The sequence below is a fragment of the Clytia hemisphaerica genome, unplaced genomic scaffold (assembly GCF_902728285.1).
Source record: "Clytia hemisphaerica strain Z4C2 unplaced genomic scaffold, Clytia hemisphaerica genome assembly, whole genome shotgun sequence".
NCBI classification, from domain to species: Eukaryota; Metazoa; Cnidaria; class Hydrozoa; order Leptothecata; family Clytiidae; genus Clytia; species Clytia hemisphaerica.
Window position 1 is genome coordinate 61,405 of NW_027104443.1, and position 25,486 is coordinate 86,890.

The 25,486-nt window shown below is 38.4% G+C and overlaps 1 protein-coding gene across 1 annotated transcript in view; it reads right to left on the minus strand.

The window, feature by feature from the left end:
* Window positions 1–25,486, minus strand: part of LOC136820998 (nck-associated protein 1 homolog) — a 33,960-nt gene continuing 8,474 nt past the window's right edge. The window contains exons 9-33 of the mRNA XM_067077232.1: window positions 25,296–25,452; window positions 24,496–24,552; window positions 23,915–24,011; window positions 22,845–22,963; window positions 21,828–21,960; window positions 20,672–20,753; window positions 17,630–17,688; window positions 17,027–17,172; window positions 16,007–16,069; window positions 14,714–14,783; window positions 13,727–13,846; window positions 12,987–13,142; window positions 11,357–11,475; window positions 11,028–11,034; window positions 10,441–10,670; window positions 9,797–9,924; window positions 9,189–9,286; window positions 7,435–7,525; window positions 6,030–6,112; window positions 5,168–5,245; window positions 4,387–4,579; window positions 3,324–3,433; window positions 1,853–1,954; window positions 1,153–1,245; window positions 1–125 (exon numbers count right to left, since the gene is read on the minus strand). Coding sequence (XP_066933333.1) covers window positions 66–125; window positions 1,153–1,245; window positions 1,853–1,954; window positions 3,324–3,433; window positions 4,387–4,579; window positions 5,168–5,245; window positions 6,030–6,112; window positions 7,435–7,525; window positions 9,189–9,286; window positions 9,797–9,924; window positions 10,441–10,670; window positions 11,028–11,034; window positions 11,357–11,475; window positions 12,987–13,142; window positions 13,727–13,846; window positions 14,714–14,783; window positions 16,007–16,069; window positions 17,027–17,172; window positions 17,630–17,688; window positions 20,672–20,753; window positions 21,828–21,960; window positions 22,845–22,963; window positions 23,915–24,011; window positions 24,496–24,552; window positions 25,296–25,452 — 2,651 coding nt within the window. The 3' untranslated portion in view covers window positions 1–65. The remainder of the gene's footprint in view (window positions 126–1,152; window positions 1,246–1,852; window positions 1,955–3,323; window positions 3,434–4,386; window positions 4,580–5,167; window positions 5,246–6,029; window positions 6,113–7,434; window positions 7,526–9,188; window positions 9,287–9,796; window positions 9,925–10,440; window positions 10,671–11,027; window positions 11,035–11,356; window positions 11,476–12,986; window positions 13,143–13,726; window positions 13,847–14,713; window positions 14,784–16,006; window positions 16,070–17,026; window positions 17,173–17,629; window positions 17,689–20,671; window positions 20,754–21,827; window positions 21,961–22,844; window positions 22,964–23,914; window positions 24,012–24,495; window positions 24,553–25,295; window positions 25,453–25,486) is intronic.

Genomic DNA, 25,486 nt, shown 5'->3' on the forward strand with positions numbered 1-25,486 from the left:
GGCCGAGAAGGTATATATTTTTCGACCAGAAAGCATTTTGTATTTGAAATGATGATAGTTCTGCTTTAAGAAGCATCGATGTCTTGAGATTCGCTTCCTCTCTTGAACTGATGAACTCGTTGTTTCTGAAAAAATGAACGAAATAAAAATGATATAACCATACCATAGAGTTATAAAAGCCAAAAGGGCTAGATGTCGTGCTTTAAGCCAGCACATGCAAACAAAATTGAATATCGGAAAAAAATATTGTTGCTATTGTTTTCGAAAACCCGCGAAGCTTCTGATTGGTCAAGCGCTGAAATTCTGTTGTAATGTCGCGTGACTAACCACGGCACACTTTTCAGCAAAAGTATGCCATCTAGCCCCCCTTCGGGCTTTATAAATCTATGAACCATACTCCCGAATTTCCCTAAAGTCCCGAACAGTAGGGGGACGTCTGAATGAAATTATAAGCTAAAAACAGGCAATTTAGAGCAGTTCAGCTTGTGATAGCTGAAAATATTTGCAAAAATAAAAAAAGGGTGGGGGTCCGAAAATGTTTCAAAATTAATAACCGGTTAAGGACGTTTATTCGGGACCTTAAAGTAAATCTAATAAGGCTACATACACATGATGGGCTTTTCCAGAAATAGTCCGTGCACCCTCTGATATCGGACATCCAGGGGGTAGGTCCTTATAAGAGGGAGAGAAAATGACTGGATATCCAAGAGGTACAGGACAAAATGTCTGGATATCCTTAACCCTTCTATTCACTTGGACATCCAGGATATTAAGGAGGTCTTTATTTTTAAGCCTGGCACCAATGGGGCTGTGGAAATCGAAAATAGTTATCCTCAACAGGGAAGGGTACGGAAAACTTCTGGAAAAGCCCGTTCGGTGATCGTTCCTTTTTAACACATTGGGCTCTTCCAGAAAATGTCCGTAGATCGGGGTTGGAAGATATATTGTCCGGGGGTAGCGAAAAATCATCAAAATTTGCCTTGTCCGGGGGGTAAATTTGCTCCGTCCTGAGGTTATTTGGGTTGTCCGGGAGGTAAAACCCGCTGTCCGGGGGGCAAAAAGTCACTTTGTCCGGGGGGTAAATCACTGAAAATTGTTATATCCTCCACCCCCCATATTCAAATTTCTTATGTAAAAGCCCATTACATATACCTTATAGACATGGTTGTAAGCTTCTCTGATGAGCGGATAAGGGAAATAAATATCCAATTCTTGTTGAGTCATGTACGAAGATTCTTTCACGATCTACGAATAGAAAAAGAACTTTAAAATTATTTACAATCCAATAATAACGGTTGAATCAAGTCGAAATTTTTCACTAAGCGTCGTAAAAAAATGATTAAAGCCAGATGTTCAGCCAGAAGTAGACTCGTAAAGCCAATCTATACATGTATTGTGTGCTTATCTTGCTGGATCTTGTAAAAATAGTGTAAAAATATTTTTTCCCGCCAGAATTTTGTGCTGATATAAGCATGAAATGTCTTTATTTTCCTCGTTCTGACCGATCTTGCTCCACATCCGTATAAATTCAATATCAAAAAGCTTGTAAATAAAAATTGATGAGTAAGCAAACAATATCACTCTTATTTAAAAATAAAACCTTTAAATTCAAAGCATTCTTGATGAACTGAATTATGCAATTTTAGAAAGTACTTTCTTTAAACGGATTAAATTTCGCGAGTTTAAATTTCGCGATTTGGCGGTTACAGTGCTATTCGCGAAATCAAATCCATGCGAAATTTTCCGAAATCCTGAATCGCGAAAATAAATCCCAAAAAAATTTCGCGAATTAATGACCTTGCGAAAGTCAATCCGATTAAAGTAGACAATCTAAATGAAGTCTAAAACTTACCAAATCAAGCAGGATGTAAGCAGAGCCTCTCTGTTTGGGAATCATATCTTTGCTGACATTTGATTGGTCAGTACTCAATTTCAACAATCCGGTTGCTGCGATCTGTTGATAGGTAAGAAGGGTGATCAACTATTAGGTGGTCTTTATTGGGCCATTCTGTTTTATATCTACATGGGATCGTACGAATTTTCCCAAAGGGGTCTAAAGGCCGGTCTCCACTTGCGCGCGCTGCGATCGCACCTTTTGGCTTCAATCCTTTTTCCTTGGAAAAAAGATTACGTCATTAAAATGCAGCGCGCGCTCGAAAAAAAAGTTAAACACATTTCAACTTTTTTCAACCGTTACGTCATATCGCGCCAATGGAGTTGCTTCATTTTTCTTTTGACCAATAGCTTGGGCGCTCTGCTCGAAAAAGTGCGATTGAAGCGCGCGCAAGTGGAGACCGGCCTTAAGGAAAGTTTTTTATTTTCCCTTCCAGATAGAATATTGATTCGAGCTCGTCCGACCACACTTTAATGTATGAAGAAGAATTTTTCCTTTTTTTTGCGAATTTTTTCTATTTTCCAAGAATTTCTTTTGGCGTGCGACCCCTGTATGGATATTAAATGGAGCAGTCCATTGTTTTTTTTTGTTGTTTTTTTGTCGATAGTTACGTTGAGTCTTTTTTTTACTCTTTTTATTTGGAATATTGAAATATTGTTACTCTGATAGTTATATCAACCCCACAGAACAAAAAATCTGCGTCCAGGTAGCCATTCCATATGATTAGACGGAAACGTCTATTGGATGGATTCCTGGCCTGCATCCCCTCCCCTAATTTATACAAACTTAAATATGTAAATTTTTAATGATATGCAGGCGAATAAATAAGTTTTGAATTGAATTGAATTTGAATTGAGTTTTATTAAGGGTTTTTGTTCCTAGCTTAATGATGAAATGTACTTTAAAGCAGAAGGATAAGGATACCCAGCTAGCACACAACGTTGTTTCAACGTTTATTTAACGTTCACAACGTCCATTTAACGTTAGATGAACGGTGAAACAACGTTGTGTGCCAGCTGGGTATTTTAACCAAAATTTGGAAACAATTTTAAGGCAAGTTGCATGCGCCAAAGTTTTCTCCGAAGAAAAGTTTGCCGGACTAAGTTTTGCCTGACTAAGATTCTACATTCAGGTAGTTTAAAAAAAAGTAAATTAAATCTAATTAAAGGTTTTATTTTTACATAAGTGTTCCCGTTTTATATCAGACACACATTTGATATCAGGACTGTCTTTTGTTATATTATGCTGATAAGCGAAAAATGTTTTTCTTTTCCTTTTTTAGCTTAATCTTGCTCCACATCTGTGTCAATTCAATGTGAAAAAGCTTGGAAATTAAAATTGACGAGTAAGCAAACGATATCACTCTTATTTAAAAACAAAACCTTTAAGGTGGCATACAAAACGATTACGTCCTCATGAATAAACTTACCTGAAGAAAGATTTGAATCTTCTCTTGAACGCTCTCTCCTGTGATCGTGAACAGTGCTTGCGGTAACAAGTTCAGAGTGTAGGCTAGACAATGAATGTTGTTCTCATGGGCTGTAGCGAAAAAAAATTGATGTTTTATTGACAGTAGATAGATATGATATGAGCCCTCCAAATACATTCAGGATGGGTCCTACCCACGAAGGAGTAGGAATCACGGCGCTGACAGACACTGCGACTTGACAAACGCGAGCTGCTAAGCCATGTCGTATACCATGACACTCGAACGACACTGGGAGAGCGATGCTCATGCGAGGCCGAACCTTATGAGTGCCACGGCACGTTACAATGTCTGTCTAATCTACCCACACTCTTGTATCAGAGTAATTCCCCTAACATGGCATGGGTTGACCCGGGTGAAGGTATATTCAATTGCCAAGTGAATTGTAGAGATACGGTGGGTATCGAACTCGGGCCTCCCAGGCGGGAGTCAAGGCTGATAACCAATACACCACTACACCACTACGCCTTATTGGCAGTTGCGATAAAAAAGATTCAGCTGACCCTCTCTAATTCGATTCTCAAGGGGAACTAGAATTATTTCGTATGCAAGAAATTCCAATTACAGAAAGAATTTATACAAATTTAAAGAGGGTAACAATATTCTAATTCGAATTAGGCAAAGTTTGGAATGATAATGAGATAGCTACGAGGTGCCTACAAATGGAGGGATTTTTATAGAGCGCCTACAACATCTAAGATAGTGGGCAGATTATAAAGTAACATTCGAGCTCAGAGTCATAATCTTTAAAAGTAATGGCGGAAATCGAGAGCACCCAAAACGCACAATATAGTAGGTGGATTATAAACTCAGGGCACAGAGTTGTATTTGGAGGAGTCTTTAAACGCGATAGCGAAGATTAAAAGCGCCCAAAACGCCCAAGATAGTGGGCGGACGGTAAACTTACCTTCGAGTACAGAGTTATATTCGGAGGAGTCTTTAAACGCAATAGCGAAGATTAAAAGCGCCAAAAACGCCCAAGATAGTGGGCGGACGGTAAACTTACCTTCGAGTACAGAGTTATATTCGGAGGAGTCTTTAAAAGCGATGGCGGAAATCGAGAGCGCCCAAAACGACAACAACAAAGTCCAGATCATGCCGTCTTCTTCATTCTTCTCACGACTGTTCCGTAATGCGTGGTAGAGTTCCGCATCGAATTCACATTCTATTCCGGCTGCTTGTGCCATCTCGTGTGTTAGCTACGGAAAGAGAAATGTGGAAAAATGAAGGTAATTTCATGGTTGAACTTGATATGATAGAAAATCCTCTCTTGGCTTGTTATGTGAAGAAACCACCGATCTCTAACTACTTGACTGGATCTTCCCAATTAAAGGAAACGTGTCCAGTGTTGGACTGTCCCGTAGTCTTGTTTGCAATTCCAGGTTGTCAGCAACGCGATCCGAATGTTTTGAAATTTAAACGTAAATATAAGGTAAATTAGACAACAATATGGCGGACTAGTTGACCATAAAACTGGGCACAAGTCCACGAAAATCTGTGGGTAGTTGTCAAGTGAATATGATAGATATCTGTCAAGTGTAGATAGCAACTAGGTATCCGTTGCGTAAATTAACTGACGAACGAACGAACGAACGAACGAACGAACGAACGAACGAACGAACGAACGAACGAACGAACGAACGAACGAACGAACGAACGAACGAACGAACGAACGAACGAACGAACGAACACAAAGCGAACGAGGGAGCGAATATAAGAACGAACGGACGGATGGACGAACGAATGAACGAACGAACGAACGAACGAACGAGAACAATATAAAATACCGTTGATTCATTCCTTGTATTGTTTCCTTTGAAATCCTTCAAGACGTGCATCAAGTATGGAACTCGCTTTGGAAGTGTCTGATAAATTAAAACAAAAATATTCGATAGAATAGTTCCATTTATACTGAGACGGAAAAATCGTCTGAGACGAGTAGTTTGTAAAATTGGATCTGTGGAGGAGATCCTATTTATTGAAAAATGAATGGAAAGTACATTTTTTAAATTGCTTCTCACAGACAAATTTATCGTCTCAGTATAAATAGAACTAATGAATATAGCGAGAGTTACGAGAGTTACGAGTGTTAGTTGATAGAGGATTGTTAATGAAAGGGTTAAAATTGATTTACTGAAATCGGAGAAATCTTCGATCTGATTTCACATTTTCATGAACTTTTGTCCTTTTCGGGAATATAAAACTCGCCCCCGATATTTCGTATTTACATGACAACTTGGCGCGAAATATCAAATCTCGCAAAAATTTACCCGATCAAAGCATAATGGTCTTCTATACTTGAAAGTCCAAACTGCAAATTTTAGGGTTTTCTTATATAAAATTCTGATAAACTATGTAGCACCAAATAACAAAATTCAAAATGTGCACTTTGATGGACATATCACCATTTTAAAGCGAGAACAGATACGAGAGGAGTCGGAAAAAATTATACAAGGAATTGGAAAATAAGGAAAAATGGTCTCTTCGGAAACTTGGGATGAGCTGGAGTTTTTACAAGATACTTCGCTAATTGGTCATTTGAAGTGATAGAGATGACGCGTTCTTTAGAAAAAGTAACAAAATTGTTTTATTACTGGTTAAAGACCAACCAAATCAAAAAAGAGCTTGTAAAAACTCCAGGAAACTTACATCTTTCAAACCAGTGGATATGAGCATCCGGAAAAGCAAGAGAATTCCGATGTTCGTCGACCGTGTGATTAACTCATCAAATGCTTTGAACGAAGAAAAAAAATATGAAAAGAAATATGAAGATGAAAGAGAGAACTATTCAAGGCGTTCATTAGCCGTTACCGAATTTATGTATTCGAGATAAATCGAGGGGGACGGTATAAAGCAAAGTTGACATGGGGCCGAAATCACCGTCCACTTTGCTCGACGACGGTAAAAACAACACCTTTCTTTTTTCCAGTGAAAGATATTTGATTGTTTGTAAATTGATAGATCTTGAGGATAGGTAAAAACACCTAAATATCGTCGTCTTTTTAGGTGAGCAAAGGTGATATAGAGCCGTACATCGACTATCAACTTTGTTTTGTATCATCTCACTTACCGTAGCCCTCGATATCCTCCATGTTATGTTTTCTACGGCAAGATTGAGGTTTCTGCCGGTAGTGGCAAACCTTAAAGAATTTCTCTTTTAGTAATAGGCCAACCTTCAGGATCAGTAGCATCTTTCGCAGAAGGTCACCACATATGATTGGTTCGAAAGTAGATAGGATTTTGAGTTAAGGGGGGGGGGGGCTGCGAATTAGGCCTGGCAAAGTCTTTATGGCCAAAAAAACTGACGTTGTAGGCAAAACATCTAACCCCAAAAATACACGCAAGATTTACGATGTTTTAAACAATTTTCTTTAGCTTAAAGTTAATAAGTACTGAAAAAACCGGGGTGTTTCAATACATAACATCATGGATACCATGAATTTAGAGTGGTTAATTGCTTCACCATGGTTGCTCACAATACCCCCTCCTCACTTTTTAATCGTTCAAATCTGCAAAACCTACCCAGACGGCACACAACGTCAAAACAACGTCCATTTGACATTCATAACGTACAAATAACGTTATTTGAACGTTAAAACAACGTTGTGTGCCAGCTGGATACCCAGTCCTTTTATAAGACCTAAACTCTTGCAAATTTCGGCTACATGTTTTTTTCTTTATTAAGCATTGCACTTATAAGCTTAACTAGGCTCAGATATGGCAAAAATTAAAGCATATGCTAAACATTACCTTGAGATTTCTCTTTCAGAACTTGTTTCTTTTTTGCTGAAATTTTACGGATTTTCGAAATTTCCCTTAAAATTTTGCTTAGGATATAAGCATCCCTAACAATCCCTAAAAGTATTTTTCAGCTTTGTAAATCTCTCGATCTAAGCATTTCCGAGCCAGCTGTTGGATTTTTGTATGCTTGTTAAAAAAACATGTATCTATGAACTGAACGAAAAACTATTTGGGGATTTGAGCTGGAAAGTTTCTGGCGCCTTCACAACTCAGTCATCGCTCCTTATTGCGAAAAGGATCAAATTTTACTTACTTTTGATTCTCTTGAGAACATCAAATACATCGAAATTCAGGGGGTGCTCGCAAACGTACCCTAAAACGTCTTTATTGACCAAAATCATTTTCTATAAGGAGAATAGATAGTGATGTAATCTTTTTCCGTTTTTCCATCGGACAGCGACGACGTTCGAGTAAACGAGGGTCGACTGCAAACAACGTTCCATAGAATGTGAGAGTGTAAAGGCTCGGGGAAACGAGAAGTTCTTTTCGAGTTGGTGCAATGCAACATGCTCCATCCCATCAACGCAAGAAAAAAAGTGCGGACAAAAAGTGAGGGAAATACCCAAAAGATTTTATGCCTGAGACTAGGGTTGTCACAGGTTTGCCAAGTTCAAAATTCCAGACTTTTAGTCTAAAAAGCCATGTTTTTCAGATTTTTTACTTGAAAATATCAGAGAATTTCCAGATATTTTGACAAAAAACCCAATATTTTCCAGACATTTTATCCATTATTAGGAAGGTTTTCAGTCTTTCCTTAACGTCATTTGAAAGGCCAGATTGAGGAATACAACGCAATGAAAAATTCAAGAATGAACACGATTTAAAGATTTGGTTGCGAGCGTAAAGGGCTACATACACTACACAATATATTGTCGGGCAATATATTGATGATATATTGCTGAATGTCGACAATATATTGAAAAGGTGTCCGCAATATATTGTCAGCTCAATTTGCAATATTCCAACAATAAAGGGGGATTGTTTACAGAAAGAAAATTCCTTTTTATAATAGAGTACCAGTTGTTTACTTCGTACATTACGGTCCGCAAACCATATTGTTGAATATTGTTCGTCAATATATTGTGTAGTCTAAGTAGCCCTTAACGAGCAGAAATTTTTAGGAATTTCAAATGCCAGGGTAAAAGTTTCCTATTACCGGAAAGTTTACATTCAGGACTATTTCCTTCAAATACTATTATTTTCCAGACATGTCTGCCAATAGCGCTCCGCAAAACATACGTCATAATTATTACTTTTCACTTTTTTTGACATTTGTACGAGTTGCAATCCCACAATTCAACGCGGCTCAATTATAGATACGTGCAAGCTGTTATATATCTTTTGTCAAACGATGCAATTGACGTGCAAAAGAGATTAGCACAAAGGTTGACGGGATTGGAACTCGTACAAACACATCGAGAGTAATGATTATGTCAAAAATAAAATCTATTTTTAGATTCAGCGCGGTGCGCTATTCCAGACTTTTCTAGACGGGTATGCCAATTCCAGACGTTTTCCAGACTTTCCAGACTTTCCAGACTTTCCAGACATTTCTGGAGGACGCGGCAACCCTGGGGACAATGGAGCAAAATTGATTCGAGAAAGCGTTTCAGGTTGGTGGGATGGAGCATGTTGCATTGCACCAACGCGAAAAAAAACTTCTCGAGTCCCCGAGCCTTAAGCTTTTTTCACATGTACGTAAAATTTCTCTTAAAGACCTAGAAGAGTGGGGAATTTCCCTAAGCTTACATAGTGTTTTAAGGCCTTATGTAGAGTTGCTTACGTTCAAAAAGTTTTGAACTGAAGGAAAAGTCACGTAAGACCCTCTTAATCAACAAAAACTGTACATAATGTCGGGGAAATTCTCAAAAGACACCCTTACGAACGATTTTCCTGAAGTAAAATTTTACGTGCATTTGAAAAAAGCTTAAAGGCTTTAATATAATTTTTTTACTGAAAACTAATTTGCGGGAGACAAAGAAAAACCCACTGGTCGTGTAAACCCACCTTTAATTCTTCGACTTCACCGATGATCCTTGATACGAGCTTCCTTGAGAAATGTCGAACGCCATACGCCCCGAGTAATTCCGCCAACGCCCTCATTTCTAAGGGGGAAAAGAATGGCGATAGAAAGGATGTGAATTCTAGAAAAAATGGCTTATCGACTCTCCCGATTTTATCGATTATCGCAGTCAATCGATAAAATATCAATCTATATTGGACGATGAAAAGGATCTGAGGCCGTCTATGTATAAGGTGTTGTTTTTGTATATTTCTTAAACATCTAGTTGCTTGTATAAGTTTGTTGTTTGTGACGTTGTATTGTTTCCAAGGATAAACCAATGGGCGTGGTAAGCGTTTTTACGGCAGTAAAATAATATCAATCGATTGGTTATCGATTTGCCAATAATCGATTGGTCATCGATTAATAAATATCATCGATTGTGTCGAGTGGGAGAGTCTGGACAGTTAAAAGCGGTCGTTTGATGATAAAACATTTTCAAATTCCCATTGGGAATTAAATTTCGCGGTTCACAACCCAAGGTATTATATAGATTTGATCCTCGCGAAATTTTATTCCATTAAAGTAAACTTTAAACGTGATGTATACTGACCTACAAGATCTGTGTATTCTTCGACGCGCGGATATCCTGCCTTGGAACGCGTGATCAATGAAAGCCGCGCGGGCGAATAAACGGCACCGCCATTCAGGAACAAGCGTTTGAGGAGAATGTCGTTGTACCTGCATGGAAAGAAAGCATATTTTGTTAGACTTTTTTGCGCACTGCTCTTGTTTTGAATATTGAATTTTTCCAAATTACACACCTGTGTCACAGACCCACTGGGAGCCGTACCCCCCCCCCACTGGAAAATTTGGGAGAAATTTCGTCCCAGGTGTGACGATTTTTTAAACTAGGAACAATAGAATTTCTATCCCCATCGGGAATTAGATAGAAATGTTTATCCCAACTGAGGAAAAAAGTTCCAGTGGGGCTGTGAGACAGGGGTGTCAAATAACGTCGCATGCGAAATGAGTTTTCAATGAAACTATGGAAAGTTTTGAAACCTAAGCCAACCAGCTGTGTTTTGAACATTCCTTTTTTAAATCCCCATTGATAAACTTCTCTTGTTTTAAATTTCTATTATGTTTAATCCTATTAAAAAGCAGATTCCCGGTGGGGGTCATTGGTGACTGTGTCTATAGACAAAGGATAAGACCTAAAAGCCTGGATCTGTCAATTGGCGATACTCCACTTACCAGAAAGTATAGGTGCTTGTGAGAGTCGGTCCACCAGAGTTGTCACAGTTTTGCGTTTGTTGCAGTAGTGTTGCATTGAAAATACGACCCATATCAAGGTTGACGAACTCCTCCAAACGATGTAAAGAGGTGATGTATGATTTGATGTCTTTGATCAACGCTGATGGTTTGGCAATCTCGTGCGTCGCTTCGTAATTGGAGTTCACGGAAGTCTGTCGAATCACGGACGCCTTTGCCATTGGAGCCAGTTTTGAATTCATAATCAATTAAGTTTTCATTTGGAGTCGTGGGACCTTTAATACAATGGAGTTTCTATAACTCGAACACGCACCGGGAATGTAACTTTGTTTCAGTTATGGAAATTTATAGATATGGAGTAAGGTTTAAAAGGAATTGTCGATAAAGGGGGGGGGGGTGCCGCCCTTTAAGCCATTGTTACACTGATCAATGTATTTAGAATAACCCATTTAACTATGGTTACGAAAATCTTCACCCATTGAGAAGGAGGATTTACTTTATAAAAATATGTAGTCACCTGTTTTCAGAACCCTGTATAAATTGAGGCTTTTATCCAGAACAAACTTTACCCCCAAACTGTTTTGAGATAAAAATTAATTTTTTCGAAGTAATCGATCACCCCTGATAACCTACTTTATTAGTAAAGACCCCCTGAATAGCCACTCCTTAAAAGATGCTCAAAGCCCTGGATAGCTTCTCTTATAAAGATGCTAATCCCATGGATATAGTATTTTTTACTTGAAACGACACTTTACCCCCTGGACATCCGAATCCCTTGTAGATGTTTAACCCCTGGATAGCCATTGGGAACAAAATCGTAAACCTCCCTGGATATCACATATCCCTCAACAGGGGGCCAACGGAACTATTTCTGGAAAAAGCCAATATTGGTACATACCTGTTGATGGTCTTGCTGAAGAATTCTTCCAGATGTGAAACGAGATATTCACGTGGCGAAAAGACATGCTCCCAAACCACCAGGTCTTTGCAATGTGTAATGGCCGTCAATAAATCGATCTAAAGGTTACGAAGGAAAATTTTGTTTATCTGGCATTTGTCGTAGAAATTTTTATCCGACACGCTAAAGCTCAGAAGTTCGAGAAAACTTTAAACATCTGGAAATTTGAGATAGCGGAAATTCGCCAGACTGCGTCCAGGATTTTGCAGCGGTAGACCTGGACCCCAGCCCTCGTTTTCGGATTTTCGGGTCCAACTACAATATTGCGGTACATGAAAAGCCGACTCAACTCATAACAAGCTTTAGCGACTTCGCGAATGATCAGAAGACTTCATTACACTTTTCCGTAAATTGGCCTTCCAGGGTAGTCCCCTAGTGAGAGAGGTTGACGTCCAGGGCCTAGTCTAGATATAGAATAGGAAATTGGGTGGTCTGGTTTTTTGGATGAAAAATCAGGGTTGGTCAAAAAAAATCGGTTGAAAAATCAGGGTCAATAAATTCAGGTGGAAAAATCTAGGGTGGCAAAGTAAAATTGGGAAAGGGGTAAAATCCAAGGGGGGTCTTGAAAAATAATTGGGGAAAAAATCCAGGGGGGTCATCTTTTAAAAAACGATTCTCTCCAACATAGGGGTACACATTTTTTTTCTGGAATAGCCCATTGAGTTTCAAGCCGAAGGCTATAGCCGAATATCTTCAATTTTTCTCAAGTAAGAAAAAGAGAAACCTTGAAACCCTTGAAAACTTTCTTTGTTTTCGCAGTTTGACACTTTTTTAAACTGTAACTGTAAATGTTTACTTTCAATGTACCCCTGTTTCTTAATTTTTCTTTTTTAAGAATTTTGGAAATTTTTTTTTCGTCCGATTGCTCAAATCTAAAGTTTTAGTCTATAAAAGCCTTATTTGGGGGTATTAATGGGTGCAATTTCCAACCCTTGGCAATTAGGTGCTCCTCGTTCATTAAAATTTGACGATTTTTCCACCCCCCCCCATTCATTTATTAGGCCCCTGAGAGTAGGCTTCTAAACACCCTCAAACGAAGTATGTTCGCTTCACGTGTATCTGACGTTTATGATTTCGTGGTACACTCTGTGCGCATTGTCTGTTTGATAAAAAGATTCCCGTACGGAGATCTCTGCGATGAAGTATGATTTATCAATAGCAAAACTCTTCTCGTCGTCTCCTCTCTCTCATCCACACTCTATCACAGCAGTCGATTTGAAATATCAGAAGATACAATGCCAACAGACCCTCTACATAGATATTGGGCCTGTGTACAGACTAGTAACAGCGATATTTAAATAATTAAGTCTGCCACCGCAGTCGGAGGCGACCCGAAGGCTCCTCTTTCGATAGCTATCTACCCGAAGGTAGGGGAGGGCGCCACTCTTTTTCTCTAGATTGCTCCACTTACCCTTGATCCTCTCAATTGTTGGGCATCAAGCAGAGAGGCATCAAGTACCATTTTGAGAATCTTTTGTATAACCCAGCTGGGGCTTTAACCCACAACCTTGTGAACCGTAGCCCGATGCTCTACCACTGCACTACGGTCGCTTATTTGAATAACTTTTACCTGTCCATGGTATTTGGTATCAATAGGTTTTTGCGCTTCCACTGTTTTTCGCCTCGATTCTTCACCAGGCTTGGGCGGAACAGGGCGTGGGCGGTCCTTTTTTGATTTCGATTCTTCAAGAATTTTGTGGAAATTGACAGCGGTACCTGGATCCAGCTGAAGTAAAAGAAAATATCAATTTGTGAGCTGGGTCTCGCAATGGTTTGCATTTTTACTCGGAAGAGACTACAATTGTAATTTAGGCCTTTTTAAGGCAGATTTCCATCTCAGTTTCAAGGTTTTGTGTTCATGATACGGTTGACTCTCTCTAATTCGATCTTAAAGGGACACAAAATTTTCTTCCAATCAGAGAAAAATTCGAATTATAGAGAGTATCCCAGTTGGCACACAACGTTGTTTCAACGTTCATCTAATGTTATATGGACGTTGTGAACGTTAGATAAACGTTGAAACAACGTTGTGTGCCAGCTGGGATTTTAAACCACTTTGTAGCTTAGGGGACCATTATTTCAGTTCGAATACAGTACAGAAAGATTCGAATAAAAGAAGTTCGAGTAAAAGACACTGCACTGTATACACCCGTTGGTAAAGGTTACCTTATCAGCCCTTTTTACACCGGCCCTTATTGGCGTTATTCTTGGGCTCGTGGCGTAATAAGGGCCGGCGTAAAAGGGGCCGGCGTTAAATTAGTGTCATAAGATTAATTTCAAGGACCTCCACGTAGGTCCCAATTAACGTACTTGTCTAGTGAGCCTCAAATGTTCTTCGCAAAGTTGACTGATGTAATGCGTAGCCTTGAAAGCAATCGTCTCCAGAAACGAATTGACGGCCGACAAACTACGATCTCCTATCGGGTGTCGCTGAAAATGAAAGTGAAAGAGTCATATATCTACTAGACTAGAGCCTCCAGTCCTTTTGAGGCTATAATCTTAAAAGAGTATTTTACACCATATTCATATTCTCTCGCAAATAATTCACCTCAGAAACTTCGAAAATAAATAGCATTGGGCTCTTCCAGAAAATGTCCGTACATGGGGGTGGAGGATATATTATTGTCCGGGGGTAGCGAAAAATCATAAAAATTTACCTTGTCTGGGGGTAAATATGCTTTGTCCGGGGGAGGGGTTCAACTGATGCTTGTCCGGGGGTTAAAACCCGTTGTCCGGGGGGTGTAAATCACTGAAAATAGTTATATATCCTCCACCCCCCCATATTCAAATTTTTTTCTGGAAAAGCCAATTTAGGTAGTCAAGAACCGATTGATTGATTTTTCAAATTAAAATTTTGAATCTCAAATCATGGTTAAAAGGTTTATGATATTTTTAGAATTGAACTACATGTTTTCTTATAAAAACAAACTATATAAGAACATAAGGCTTCGATGACCAAAATATTAGGAACGAACTAAGAACATTTTAAGGCTTTGCAGACTCTAAAGCACCCAATTTCTTAGGGTCAAGATGAACATTTTACAAGAATTTTTGTCATTGGATTGGTCGTTTACTGTTCAAACAAAAACTTTTATTGTATTTTTCTAAAGAACGCGTCATCTCTATTGTTTTGAATAACGAATTATGTGAGCATCTTGTAAAAACTTCATCACAACTGATTTCTTAGGAACAAAATAAGAACATTTTAGGCTTAAAACTCGAAAAAGTCAAGAACACCGGCGGCTTCTAAAATTTTTTATGTTCTTATAAAAAGAAAGGAGTGTAAATATTTGTTACCTCTTCTGGACAAAGCTCGTGTGTACAATTCAAGAAATGGGTGCATGTCATTGGATAAGCAATGGCGTATCTGTGAAAACAAACATGACAATATCGATACTACTAAGTAAGTAAGTCTGCGAACGCAGTCGGAGGAGACCCGAAGGCTCCTTTTTCGATAGCTATCTACCCGAATGTAGGGGGGCGGGGCGCCAGTCTTTCTCCCTGGATTGCTCCACTTACCCTTGATCATTCTCTTAATTGGCGAGCATCAAGCAGAGAGGCATCAAGTACCATTTTGGAAATCTTTTGTATGACCCGGCTGGGGGTTGAACCCACAACCTTGCGCACAGTAGCTGGATGCTCTACCACTGCACTACGGCCTATACTACTAGCGACCGTAGTACAGTGGTAGAGCATCCGGCTACGGTTCGCAAGGTTGTGGGTTCAACCCCCAGCCGGGTCATACCAAAGATTCCCAAAATGGTACTTGATGCCTCTCTGCTTGATGCTCAGCAACTAAGCGAAGGATCAAGGGTAAGTGGAGAAATCCAGGGAGAAAGAGTGGCGCCCTCCCCTACCTTCGGGTAGATAGCTATCGAAAGAGGAGCCTTCGGGTCGCCTCCGACTGCGGTCGCAGACTTACTTACTTATACTACTACTACGTTTTTCTTGATCTCCATTCAAACAAAAGTGAGAACTTTAAAGGACATCGTTTAACTTATCTCCTAGCATTTGCTTACATAGACGATGCTATAGTCCGTGTAATATATTATTATGATATTACGATATAACATTGTTGTATATTTTATAAAACGTAATGTTGCGCGGCGGAAAATGGAGTCTGTGTTTGTACACATAAGACATTGAGCCCATCCGACTATTTTTCGCCCGCGCGGACAAAATTTCCGCCTGATTTGGGGTAGCTCTCGGACGGGAATTCGATAAATGAAGAGTATCTCCTTTTGAAAACATATCAGAGGGGAAGTGTGCAGCCTAATGGGCCATTCCATTTTATATCCATACAGAAGGTTGACGAACATTTCCAAGGGGTAATCGGAGAGGAATTTCCAGGAAGTATTTTTTCATTTTTCCAGGGGGGGGGGGTAAAAGGTTGTTCCGAAATTTCCAGGGGGTAAAATACTGATTTCAGTTCGTCCACCCTCAATTGGACATGAATTTTTCCAAGGTTTCTTTTAAAAGTTATGTCATTTTCCAAGGGGTATCCACACATTTTTAAGAATCTCTCTTTGCCTTGAATAGGTTCGTCCACCCCCCAGCCCAATATGAGATAATGTTAATAATAGTTCTTACTTCATCATCTGCGAGTTCTCTAAACAGCCCAAGAAATTTTGCTCGAAGAAACTTGGATAGAAGCTGAAAAAATGAAAGAGAAACATAAATAAACACTTAAAAGTCGCATACTTATCAAAGAAGATCTTTTCATACGACTTTCAAACTTGGATTTATGCTTTGAAATTTACGTCTTCAAGGAGCTTCCGAAAACTTAAAGTGACGTCAAGAAATATAACGTTCAGAGCCCTTTTGTGAAAAATATAAGATACGCTTGCATTAAGTTCCAGACGGCGAACTCCTTGAACAGTTTTAGATAAGGAAAAGATTGCTCCGTGTAAAGTTGTTGTCTGTCCCATCAAAAGCCGAATCACGCCGATAAGAGGGGATAGGTTTTAGCCAATGGTATGGTTTGTTTACTCGATATTTTGGTGACTTTTTATACGAAACGGCTAACCGGAAAGGTGTATTGAAATGTGTTACTACAGTGGGAGTCACACTCTGGCCTCCCAGACGAGAGTAGTCGCGCGGCTGAGGTCGAAAAACGTTTCATTTCGTGATACATCTTTTAGATTCCAAAAAAAAAAACGGAAACTCGCGAATTAGTATGTGTAGATTACAAAATCAAAAAGTTTCCACGATATTATCGTGCAAGTAACGAGTAATTGGCGATTTTTTGTGTTTCCAGGCAAAATTGCAAGGCCTGGAAATTCATGATTTTTGGGGGGTCTTCAAGTTAAAAAAAGACCTATATCACATGATAGAGCTCTTCAAACTGAGCAAAAAAGTGTATTACACCAAAGTCCCAACTTCTCTAGATCAAACTTTATTGGCCTATTTGTGGCAAAAAACTGATGGAAAACAGGGAATTTCCCCACAATCTGCATTAATTTATGCAAAATTAAACACCTTTTTGACCACAAATAGGGTGTATTGAAACATGGTACTACAGTGAGAATCGCACTCCCTCGCCTCCCAGACGAGAGTGAAGAGCAATGAACCACCCCACCACGCTAATCCACAACGTTTATTATACCCTACCATAAAATGGAAAGATCTGCGACATCATTGACGACTTCTTCTTGTTCATCCACAAGTTTGGTGTGCAAAATGATTGTATTCATCAACACTGCTAATTCCCGATTCTCTTTCAGCTCCGGTACTGATCCTCTGATACTTGTATAAGCCTGGAAAAACAAAAAGCAAATTGGTTATCTTAAAATGTTTTTTTTACAAGCACTGCACTTATCAAGCTTTACCTGAGCCTACGAAAAATGCATTTTGGCTTGGATTTTACGGATTTTTTGGAATTGTCTTTAAATTTTGCATCCTTTTTCAGCCTTGTCAAGCCCTCAAGTTTTTACCTAAGCATCCCCAAGCCTGTTTTCGAATTTTAGTACGCTTATAAAAAATCATATAACATATTAAATCATTGTTATGTTTAGTATCTGAAATCAAATCCATTCTAAGAGTTTGTTCCCCTGTGACTTAGCTACGTGGTCGATTTGCACGGGGCTCGAACCCCCAACCTTGCGGTCAGCAGGCAAGAACGTTACCACTCAACCACGCCCACAACTTACAGTGTAAAAAAAAAACTAAATTGAATTTTTCAGTAGTGTACCACCATTGTTCTCCTTTCCTTACCTGAAGTCGCATCCAATCTAAACGTACTCCACGGAGATCTGGAACTTCACCCGCTTCAACTAAAGATCGAACGAATTAGCATTATTAAGACTATGGTCACACGTAACGGTTCCGTTTCGCTACGAGGCAGAATTAAACCATTCATTCACCCGCTTCAACTAAAGATCGAACGAATGAACATTATTAAGACTATGGTCACACGTAACGGTTCCGTTTCGCTACGAGGCAGAATTAAACCATTCATTCACCCGCTTCACAACTAAAGATCGAACGAATGAACATTATTAAGACTATGGTCACACGTAATGGTTCCGTTTCGCTACGAGGCAGAATTAAACCATTCATTCACCCGCTTCAACTAAAGATCGAACGAATTAACATTATTAAGACTATGGTCACACGTAACGGTTCCGTTTCGCTACGAGGCAGAATTAAACCATTCATTCACCCGCTTCAACTAAAGATCGAACGAATTAACATTATTAAGACTATGGTCACACGTAATGGTTCCGTTTCGCTACGAGGCAGAATTAAACCATTCATTCACCCGCTTCAACTAAAGATCGAACGAATTAACATTATTAAGACTATGGTCACACGTAATGGTTCCGTTTCGCTACGAGGCAGAATTAAACCATTCATTCACCCGCTTCAACTAAAGATCGAACGAATTAACATTATTAAGACTATGGTCACACGTAACGGTTCCGTTTTGCTACGAGGCAGAATTAAACCATTCTATTGGTCAGAAGTGACGCAAAACTTGAATCTAACCAATAGAATGGCTTCATTTCATTTCGGAGCGAAATGAACCGTAGCGTGTGAACGCAGTCTAAGACTTTAATTAAGAACGAAATTTTTCGATCAAAACGCTTCAGGACTCAATTGAACCGGAGAGCATTAATGAGACTGAAACCTAGCCTATACTAGACGTCACGGCTTTAGCGCTCTCGATGCATTAGCCCCGCTATTGAGTAATCCTATCATTAATTAGGGTATCAACTTCAAAAAAAATCAAATTCCCATCAAAGATTTTGGTTGGCAGGGATTACGAAACTGCCTCCAGGGTTTATATGATGATGATGAAGCTTAGTGGGGTGGACGCTCGCCTAACATTAAATAAATGTTAGATGGACGTTGCCATCTTGTGCATCTTAAGCACTGACCTTTATATCGTCCCTCACATGACTAAAGGTTCAATCTCAAAAGAAGATGGAAAAATGGAAATCTTCCTGTTTTGCCTTTGAGATTGGCCTTTTTGTCATATGAAAACATTGACTATTCCTCTAAATGAAAAAAGGGCAATCTCAATCTCAAAGATGACCATCACAGTAAAACTTTAAATTTTGTAAGGTATCAATTTTGAAATTGAACCTTTAGTCATGCGAGGGACGATATATCCCTGGACCAAGCTACTCAATACCAGCCAACAAAAAATCTTTGATCGGATTTTTTTCGAAATTGGTACCCCAACGATGTAAAAATAATAGATAACCAACTTGCCTTGATTCTCAAAAAACATCCGTGTTACGGTTGTAAAAATATTAATGACATTTTGCATCGTAAAAAGTGCAATTAAATAAAAACTTGCTTCATTTGCAACCTTCTATTGGACAGAATCGATCACGTGATGTATATTTTTCCAAAATTTGGGTTAGAAAAAGTGTATTTTCCTATAGGCAGCCTCACAGAAGGAATTTTTTTAATTAGATATTATTGTTCTATAAACATTCATCTGTTTATTTTGTATCAGGCAATCTTCATGCACTTTTCATTCGTGAGATATCGCACTTCAAATCACACATATATTTTTCAGATAACATCATTTTATGAGCGTTTATTTATCCAGATGAAGATTAAGTGGTATCAGGCCGATCCGTAGTCAATTTGTCTAAAGATTGGTACCTTTATCTTTTGAAAACAATTCCAAAATTTGCAGTAAATAACAATTCAAATTTTCTATCAATTCAGTGGATGTCAAAAAGTGTGTCAAAATCTAGCTAAAAGCATAACACGCACTGCACACAGAGCTTTTTAAAGGAGTGCTCATTTCAATAGGAAAACAATGGTTGTTCTCTTGGGAGAAGTGCCTTCTAGAGGTAGTTGGTTATCTATTATTTTTACATCGTTGGGTACCCTAATGGCGGCACTACTCAATAGCGGTGAAAATACAACAAGAGCGCTAGATGTACTTTCCTGGAATACTTTAGATGATATAGCACCGTTAGACGTCAATTTCTGACATTGCAATGGCTTCCTCTCGGGTACCAATTTCAAAAAAACTCCGATCAAAGGTGGCGTATATAGCTTGGTCCAGGGATTTATAAAGGTCAATGATCTCATAGTATAAGAAAGCCGCGGCTGGAATGATGACGCTATTGTTTTTGTCGTAAACGGATGTTCTATCTGTGTCTCCGTGGTTTATAAGAACTAAGTCGAAGGTAACAAAATCCTTAACCTTAAAATTATTCATAATATTCAATTGAAGAACAATTACTTTTCAAGTCTCAACTTTTTCTAACTATCGTCTCTTATTACCTTATTTGAAGTATATTTTTATAAATTCCAAATAAATTTTTATAAATATAGGACCAAATAACACACATTTTATTAAAAGAACTAATTTTAAAATGTTAAACTTTGAGTTTACAAGTAATGATTTTTCAGAAGAATCAGGAAGGCATTTCGAGGCACTCAATTTTCTTCAAGTTCTTAAAGCACTGACATTCTGACGTTCTAGTACTTTTAAACCAAGAGTTTTTTCTTTTACTTTGATGTTATGAATGCGTGAATTATCAAGAGATTTGCGTTTATGAGCAAAATTACGTCTAACGAGGGAGTTTGTTAAAAGTCAAACTAAATTGACAATGGAAATTGTCACTGAACCATAAAAAAATTCGTTCTTACGAAATAGATAGAACAACAGAAATTCAGATGTACTCATTCCAGCCGCGGCTTTCTTTTACTATGGTGATCTTAAGGTGTCAAAAGAAAATATCACAAAAAATTGATAAGACATTATGAGAAAGGGCAACAACTCACTCTGTTTGACACTGCAAGCTGATAAATTTTCCACGAAATCTGTCATGATTAACGATTCATCTTCCGGACAAACCGAAATTCTCTGCAAAAAAAAAGAATTTAAAATACATATATAATAAAATACGCATGTCGAAAGAGTGGCTCTTTTTCGTAGTTTCTAGCCCCCTACATTTAGAGGGGGTCTCGGATTTTGATGAAACCAAGCAAGGGGGGGTTGTTTGAATTTCTCAAGGGGGTTTGCCAGTTAAAGGGGTATTGCTACGTAATAGGGGGTTCCCTCAAATATGGGTGAAACCAGGTGAAACTTAAAATTTTCATCTCAATGAAAAAAAGATTTCGCCTGCGGCGCTAAAGGTTAATTTACTTCTGTTTTTGAAAATGAAAATTGTAAAAATGTTTGCCTGCGCCGCCATTATACCATCTCCTTTACTTTAGATTTGTAAAATTTTCGTCTATCCCGACTGTTTTCAAAGTTAAGATCAAACCTGAAAATATTGCTTATAATGTACTCCAAACTTTATTGGTCCCAATGTATAAAACGACAGGGGGCTTGACCCCTCTAGAAACTATGCTTTCACTAAAAAAGAAATTTTTCTAAGAAGTCTTAAACCCTTTCCGTACTGATGTCGGCAAATACCGACATGGGTACTTTTGATCTCGATTTGCCGATGACGGCATTTCCCGACATGAGCACTTTCCATTTGTTTTTTTCCAATACTAAACCCTGTGGTAATTCATGTCGACATATTTCGACATTTGGCTAATAGAGGTCAAACCTTCATTTTTTTCCCCATCAAAAATATTTGCAGACTTTTGTCAGGACCGTGAAGGGAATCAAAATATCAAAAGATACGCCAAACCGTTATCCTATACTAGACGTCACCCGCATTTTTTCTACGCAATTAACGTCTATTCCACTTTGCGACTTTTACGAATGTTTCGAGCCTGGTTTTTCTAGCTTGTTAGACGAAAACCGCTTTTTTATCGCGATTTAAAACAAAGAAAAAATTTGGTTTGATGGAAGGCACTGGCTAGGTTTTTCGGGCTCTTAACATTCGATTTTTTGACGTCACTGAGAAACGAGATGAAAAATCCCAGTTTTTAGTGAGGCGCTCGCTACCAAACCGTCTGATTTTTTATTTACATAAAATGTTACCTGTATAATAGTTTTCAGTAAGGCGACGTCGAATCCGGACAAATATTGGATGAAATATCTTTGGATCACCTTGGAATACTTCTTAAACAACTCTTGCAATTCCAAAACACAATACAAAAGCTTCGGTAGACGCCTGAAAGAAACAAAGTGTGACAAAGTCGGTAATACAGAGTAAACTCTCTCTATTTCGAATCTTTATAATTCGATTCTTTCTGTAATCCGAACTACAGTTAACTCTCGCTAATTCGAAATTGACCAGGAAGTCTAACTTGTTCGAATTACAGAAAGATTCGAATTATAGAGAGCATTGGACCATTCCATTTTATATCCATACAGGGGGTGGACGAACATTTCCAGAGGGTAATCCGAGAAATATTTCCAGGCAGTGTTTTTTTATTTTTCCAAGGGGGTAAAAAATCATTCTAAAATTTTAAGTGAGTAAAAGACTGATTTTAATTTGTCCACCCTCACCTTAAGTTACGAAAAAAACTTTCCCCAAGGGTATTTTCACAAAATTTGGCATTTTCCAGGAGGTATCTACACATTTTCAATAATTTATTTTTGACTTGAAATGGTTTGTCCACCCCACCCCCCCCCCCCCTATTGTATGGTTTTTTTATGTAACAGCCTTCTTACGAGACCTTCCCGTTGACAGGGACTGAGAATTACTTTAAATTACGGGAAGATTCGAATAATAAAAGTTCGAATTAGCGACAGTTCACAGTAAAACATTGGTCCCCCACATGGAAGATAGTGTTAATTCTCGCTGGAATTCCAATTTTTCCCTAAATTGAAGAAACCTTTTGGTCCCTTGAAGGTCGAAATAGAGAGAGTCAACTGTCAACCTTTGATGGCTCACTTTTTATGTCCACTTTTGCAAAGACTGGTAACGAACTTAGAAAGGAATTCTGGGAAGGAAAAGTCAGCAGACGGGAAGTGGAATCTTATGCGAAAGGACGATACCAAAAGTTTCAATAAAAACACAATCATTATGCATTTAAAAAACAGTTTTCTTACTCATCTTCGTAGTCGTCTTGAGCAATTTTCTTTCCTTTGGGTGGTGGGTGGTATTTGTGGCGTAATAACCAATAGATTTCGTCACGGGCGTGGGACATACCGAGTAAAGCCACCAAGACCTGCAGAAAAGCACAATATAATTGAAATGCTTCCAATAAAATTTCCAGGGTTTTGAGCTGCTACCGTTTTTATTTCAAAGATTGAGTTTGAATTCAGTTCGAAGAACAAAATAATCAACCCAGGGTCTGTTTTTAATAAGTTGGGAACTATTAAAACACAAAGAATTAACCTCAAAATGGGCTTTTTCTGTTAATAAGGGGCCTATGATATCAAATTTTTGTCATGATTCTCATGGCTTATGTACAAAAATTAGGATTGAGTTTCAAAATTCAAGCAAAGATTGAGTATCTGCCATCGTTATCCGGTAGCAGAAAAGACCTTCCTTATTAGTGTGCGGCTTGCCTTCCCGCTATGGTGGCTCTTATGGTGGCCGATTTTACCTTTTTTGGCGAGTTATTGAAAGGGACGAGTTTTATATGGCGAGTCAGAAAATAATAAAAATAAAAAATAGACAAAGTCAAAAAAATATGTTCTGTCTTCACTTTGACTTATTATATAACAGTAAGAAAAGACCTGGAAATTTTCCGGGTTGAAATGCTTCCTCTTTAGGAAAAATATCAGAAAGTCCAATGCAACCCAAATATTTAAAACCGAATTTTTCTTAAAGTTACCTTATTATTAGTAGAAAATTTGTCAGAAAAACTTGCCAGAAAATTCGTCACTTTCTATTGACTCATTTTTTTCCAACGTCGGCTTTTTAGAGGAACTAATGCCTAAAACCACCAAAAAACTCAGCAATTATACCGTAGAAAGAAGCTAGAGAGACTATTGGCGTGTTTCGCGAAAAAGGAACCGGGCTCCTTTTGTAGTCGGAGAAGCTAGACATGATCATTAGTTCTGTACTTTCCATTCATGTTTCAATATAGGATCTCCTCCACAGATAACATTTTACAAACTACTCGTCTCATACGATTTTTCCGTCTCAGTATGAATGGAACTATAAACCTTACCTTGGGTCCAAGGAGTCCTGGTTGATCACTTAGAATCGCTATCATTTCATCCATTGCTGTGATCAAGTATTTCCTTCGTTCACGGTGAAAATTAGCACTGCAAAGAAAGAGAAAAGTTGAATCAATGAACCAATGTTTCGTTTTTTATGAACTCCCTTGGGGTCGTCCATATTGTACGTACGTAAAGATTTTTCCAATAGACCTTTTCAACCGTAGTCGCGCGGTCAGGCGCGTGCTACTTAATTATTATTTATCCCTCTAAACTCGATCCAATCCTTTTTTGACACATTTTTCTATTGTCTATAGGCGCGAAAAAAGGACTGGGACGGTTTTAGTCTGGTAAAACGAAGAAAAAAAATGCCCGCGCGGCAATTGACGGCTACGGTCGAAAAGGTGTATATTTGACCTCTCACACTTATCTTGAATAATATCTTATTTCACTAAAATTGAAGAGGAGCTAAAATCATAAAAATATTAATTTACGCAATTTTGGCAAGAGCTGTAATAAAATAATACTCACTCGAACCAGTTTCCTGAAGTTGTATCCTTTTCGTTAGAAAAAAAAGCGCAGATTATTATACCTGGTTTGTAATGAGTGAGCCAAGCAATCTTGAACTTCTTTCGTTCGTTTGTTCTGTCTGAAAACAATCAAGAAAAAATTGTCGTTCAAAATATTCAAATAAAATTAAAAACATGTAACAACCATTGACTTCTAAGCCCGAAAGTCTATACTCGAGACTCCTGGATAGGAAATGAAACCACTTGTTTCAAATCCAGAACACCCACGCGTGGTTTTTACACAAACGTCGGATTGAAAATAGACTAGTAAAATCTATCGCTAGATTTCAAAAAATATAATCCTCAAAAACAAAGGAATCGCTAGATACAATTCGTCGTCACGATTGCAGCGCATTCTAGGTGCGTTCTGGATGAGAAATAAGTTGCTTCACTTTTTCTTGGCTGGGAAAGGTTACAGATTCTTATCTAGTCCTTCGGGCTTTAAACTCAATGGCAACAGCGATATTAGCCTGTACTAAACTCTTCTTCGCTGACTGAAAAGATAACGCTAAGTTCGGTTTGTTACGGTTAGGCAACATTCTGTGTCTCGGAATTCTGTCTTTTTACGCAAATCTCTGAATGTCTCTGTGGTGGAGCGTAGCTATTTTTTGCATTCAAACTAGCTCAATTAAAGTGACGTTACATTCAACGAATCAATGCAATGCGGTATTTTTTTTTTTTTTAAAGAGCACTCCTACGCTTTTGTTTTCTCAGATTTTGTCTCAGAAAACTGAGACAAACTGAGACATTGAATTTCGCTAACCGAAGCAGACTGACACGCGGCAAGTTAATACAAAATCAAGCAAAATAAGGCAAACTTTACCCTTTGATAGACTCGAACAAAGTTTGTAATTCTTTATGTATGTACAGCACTTCATCACGAAAGAGGGTCATACAAAACCCGTCTTGCAAACACATCTTCCAAACTTCGCCAGCATTACTGACAGCTGTGATCTGACTTGGACATAAGGTATATGCAACTGAAAAGAAAAACGATTACTATTTGTGATGTCA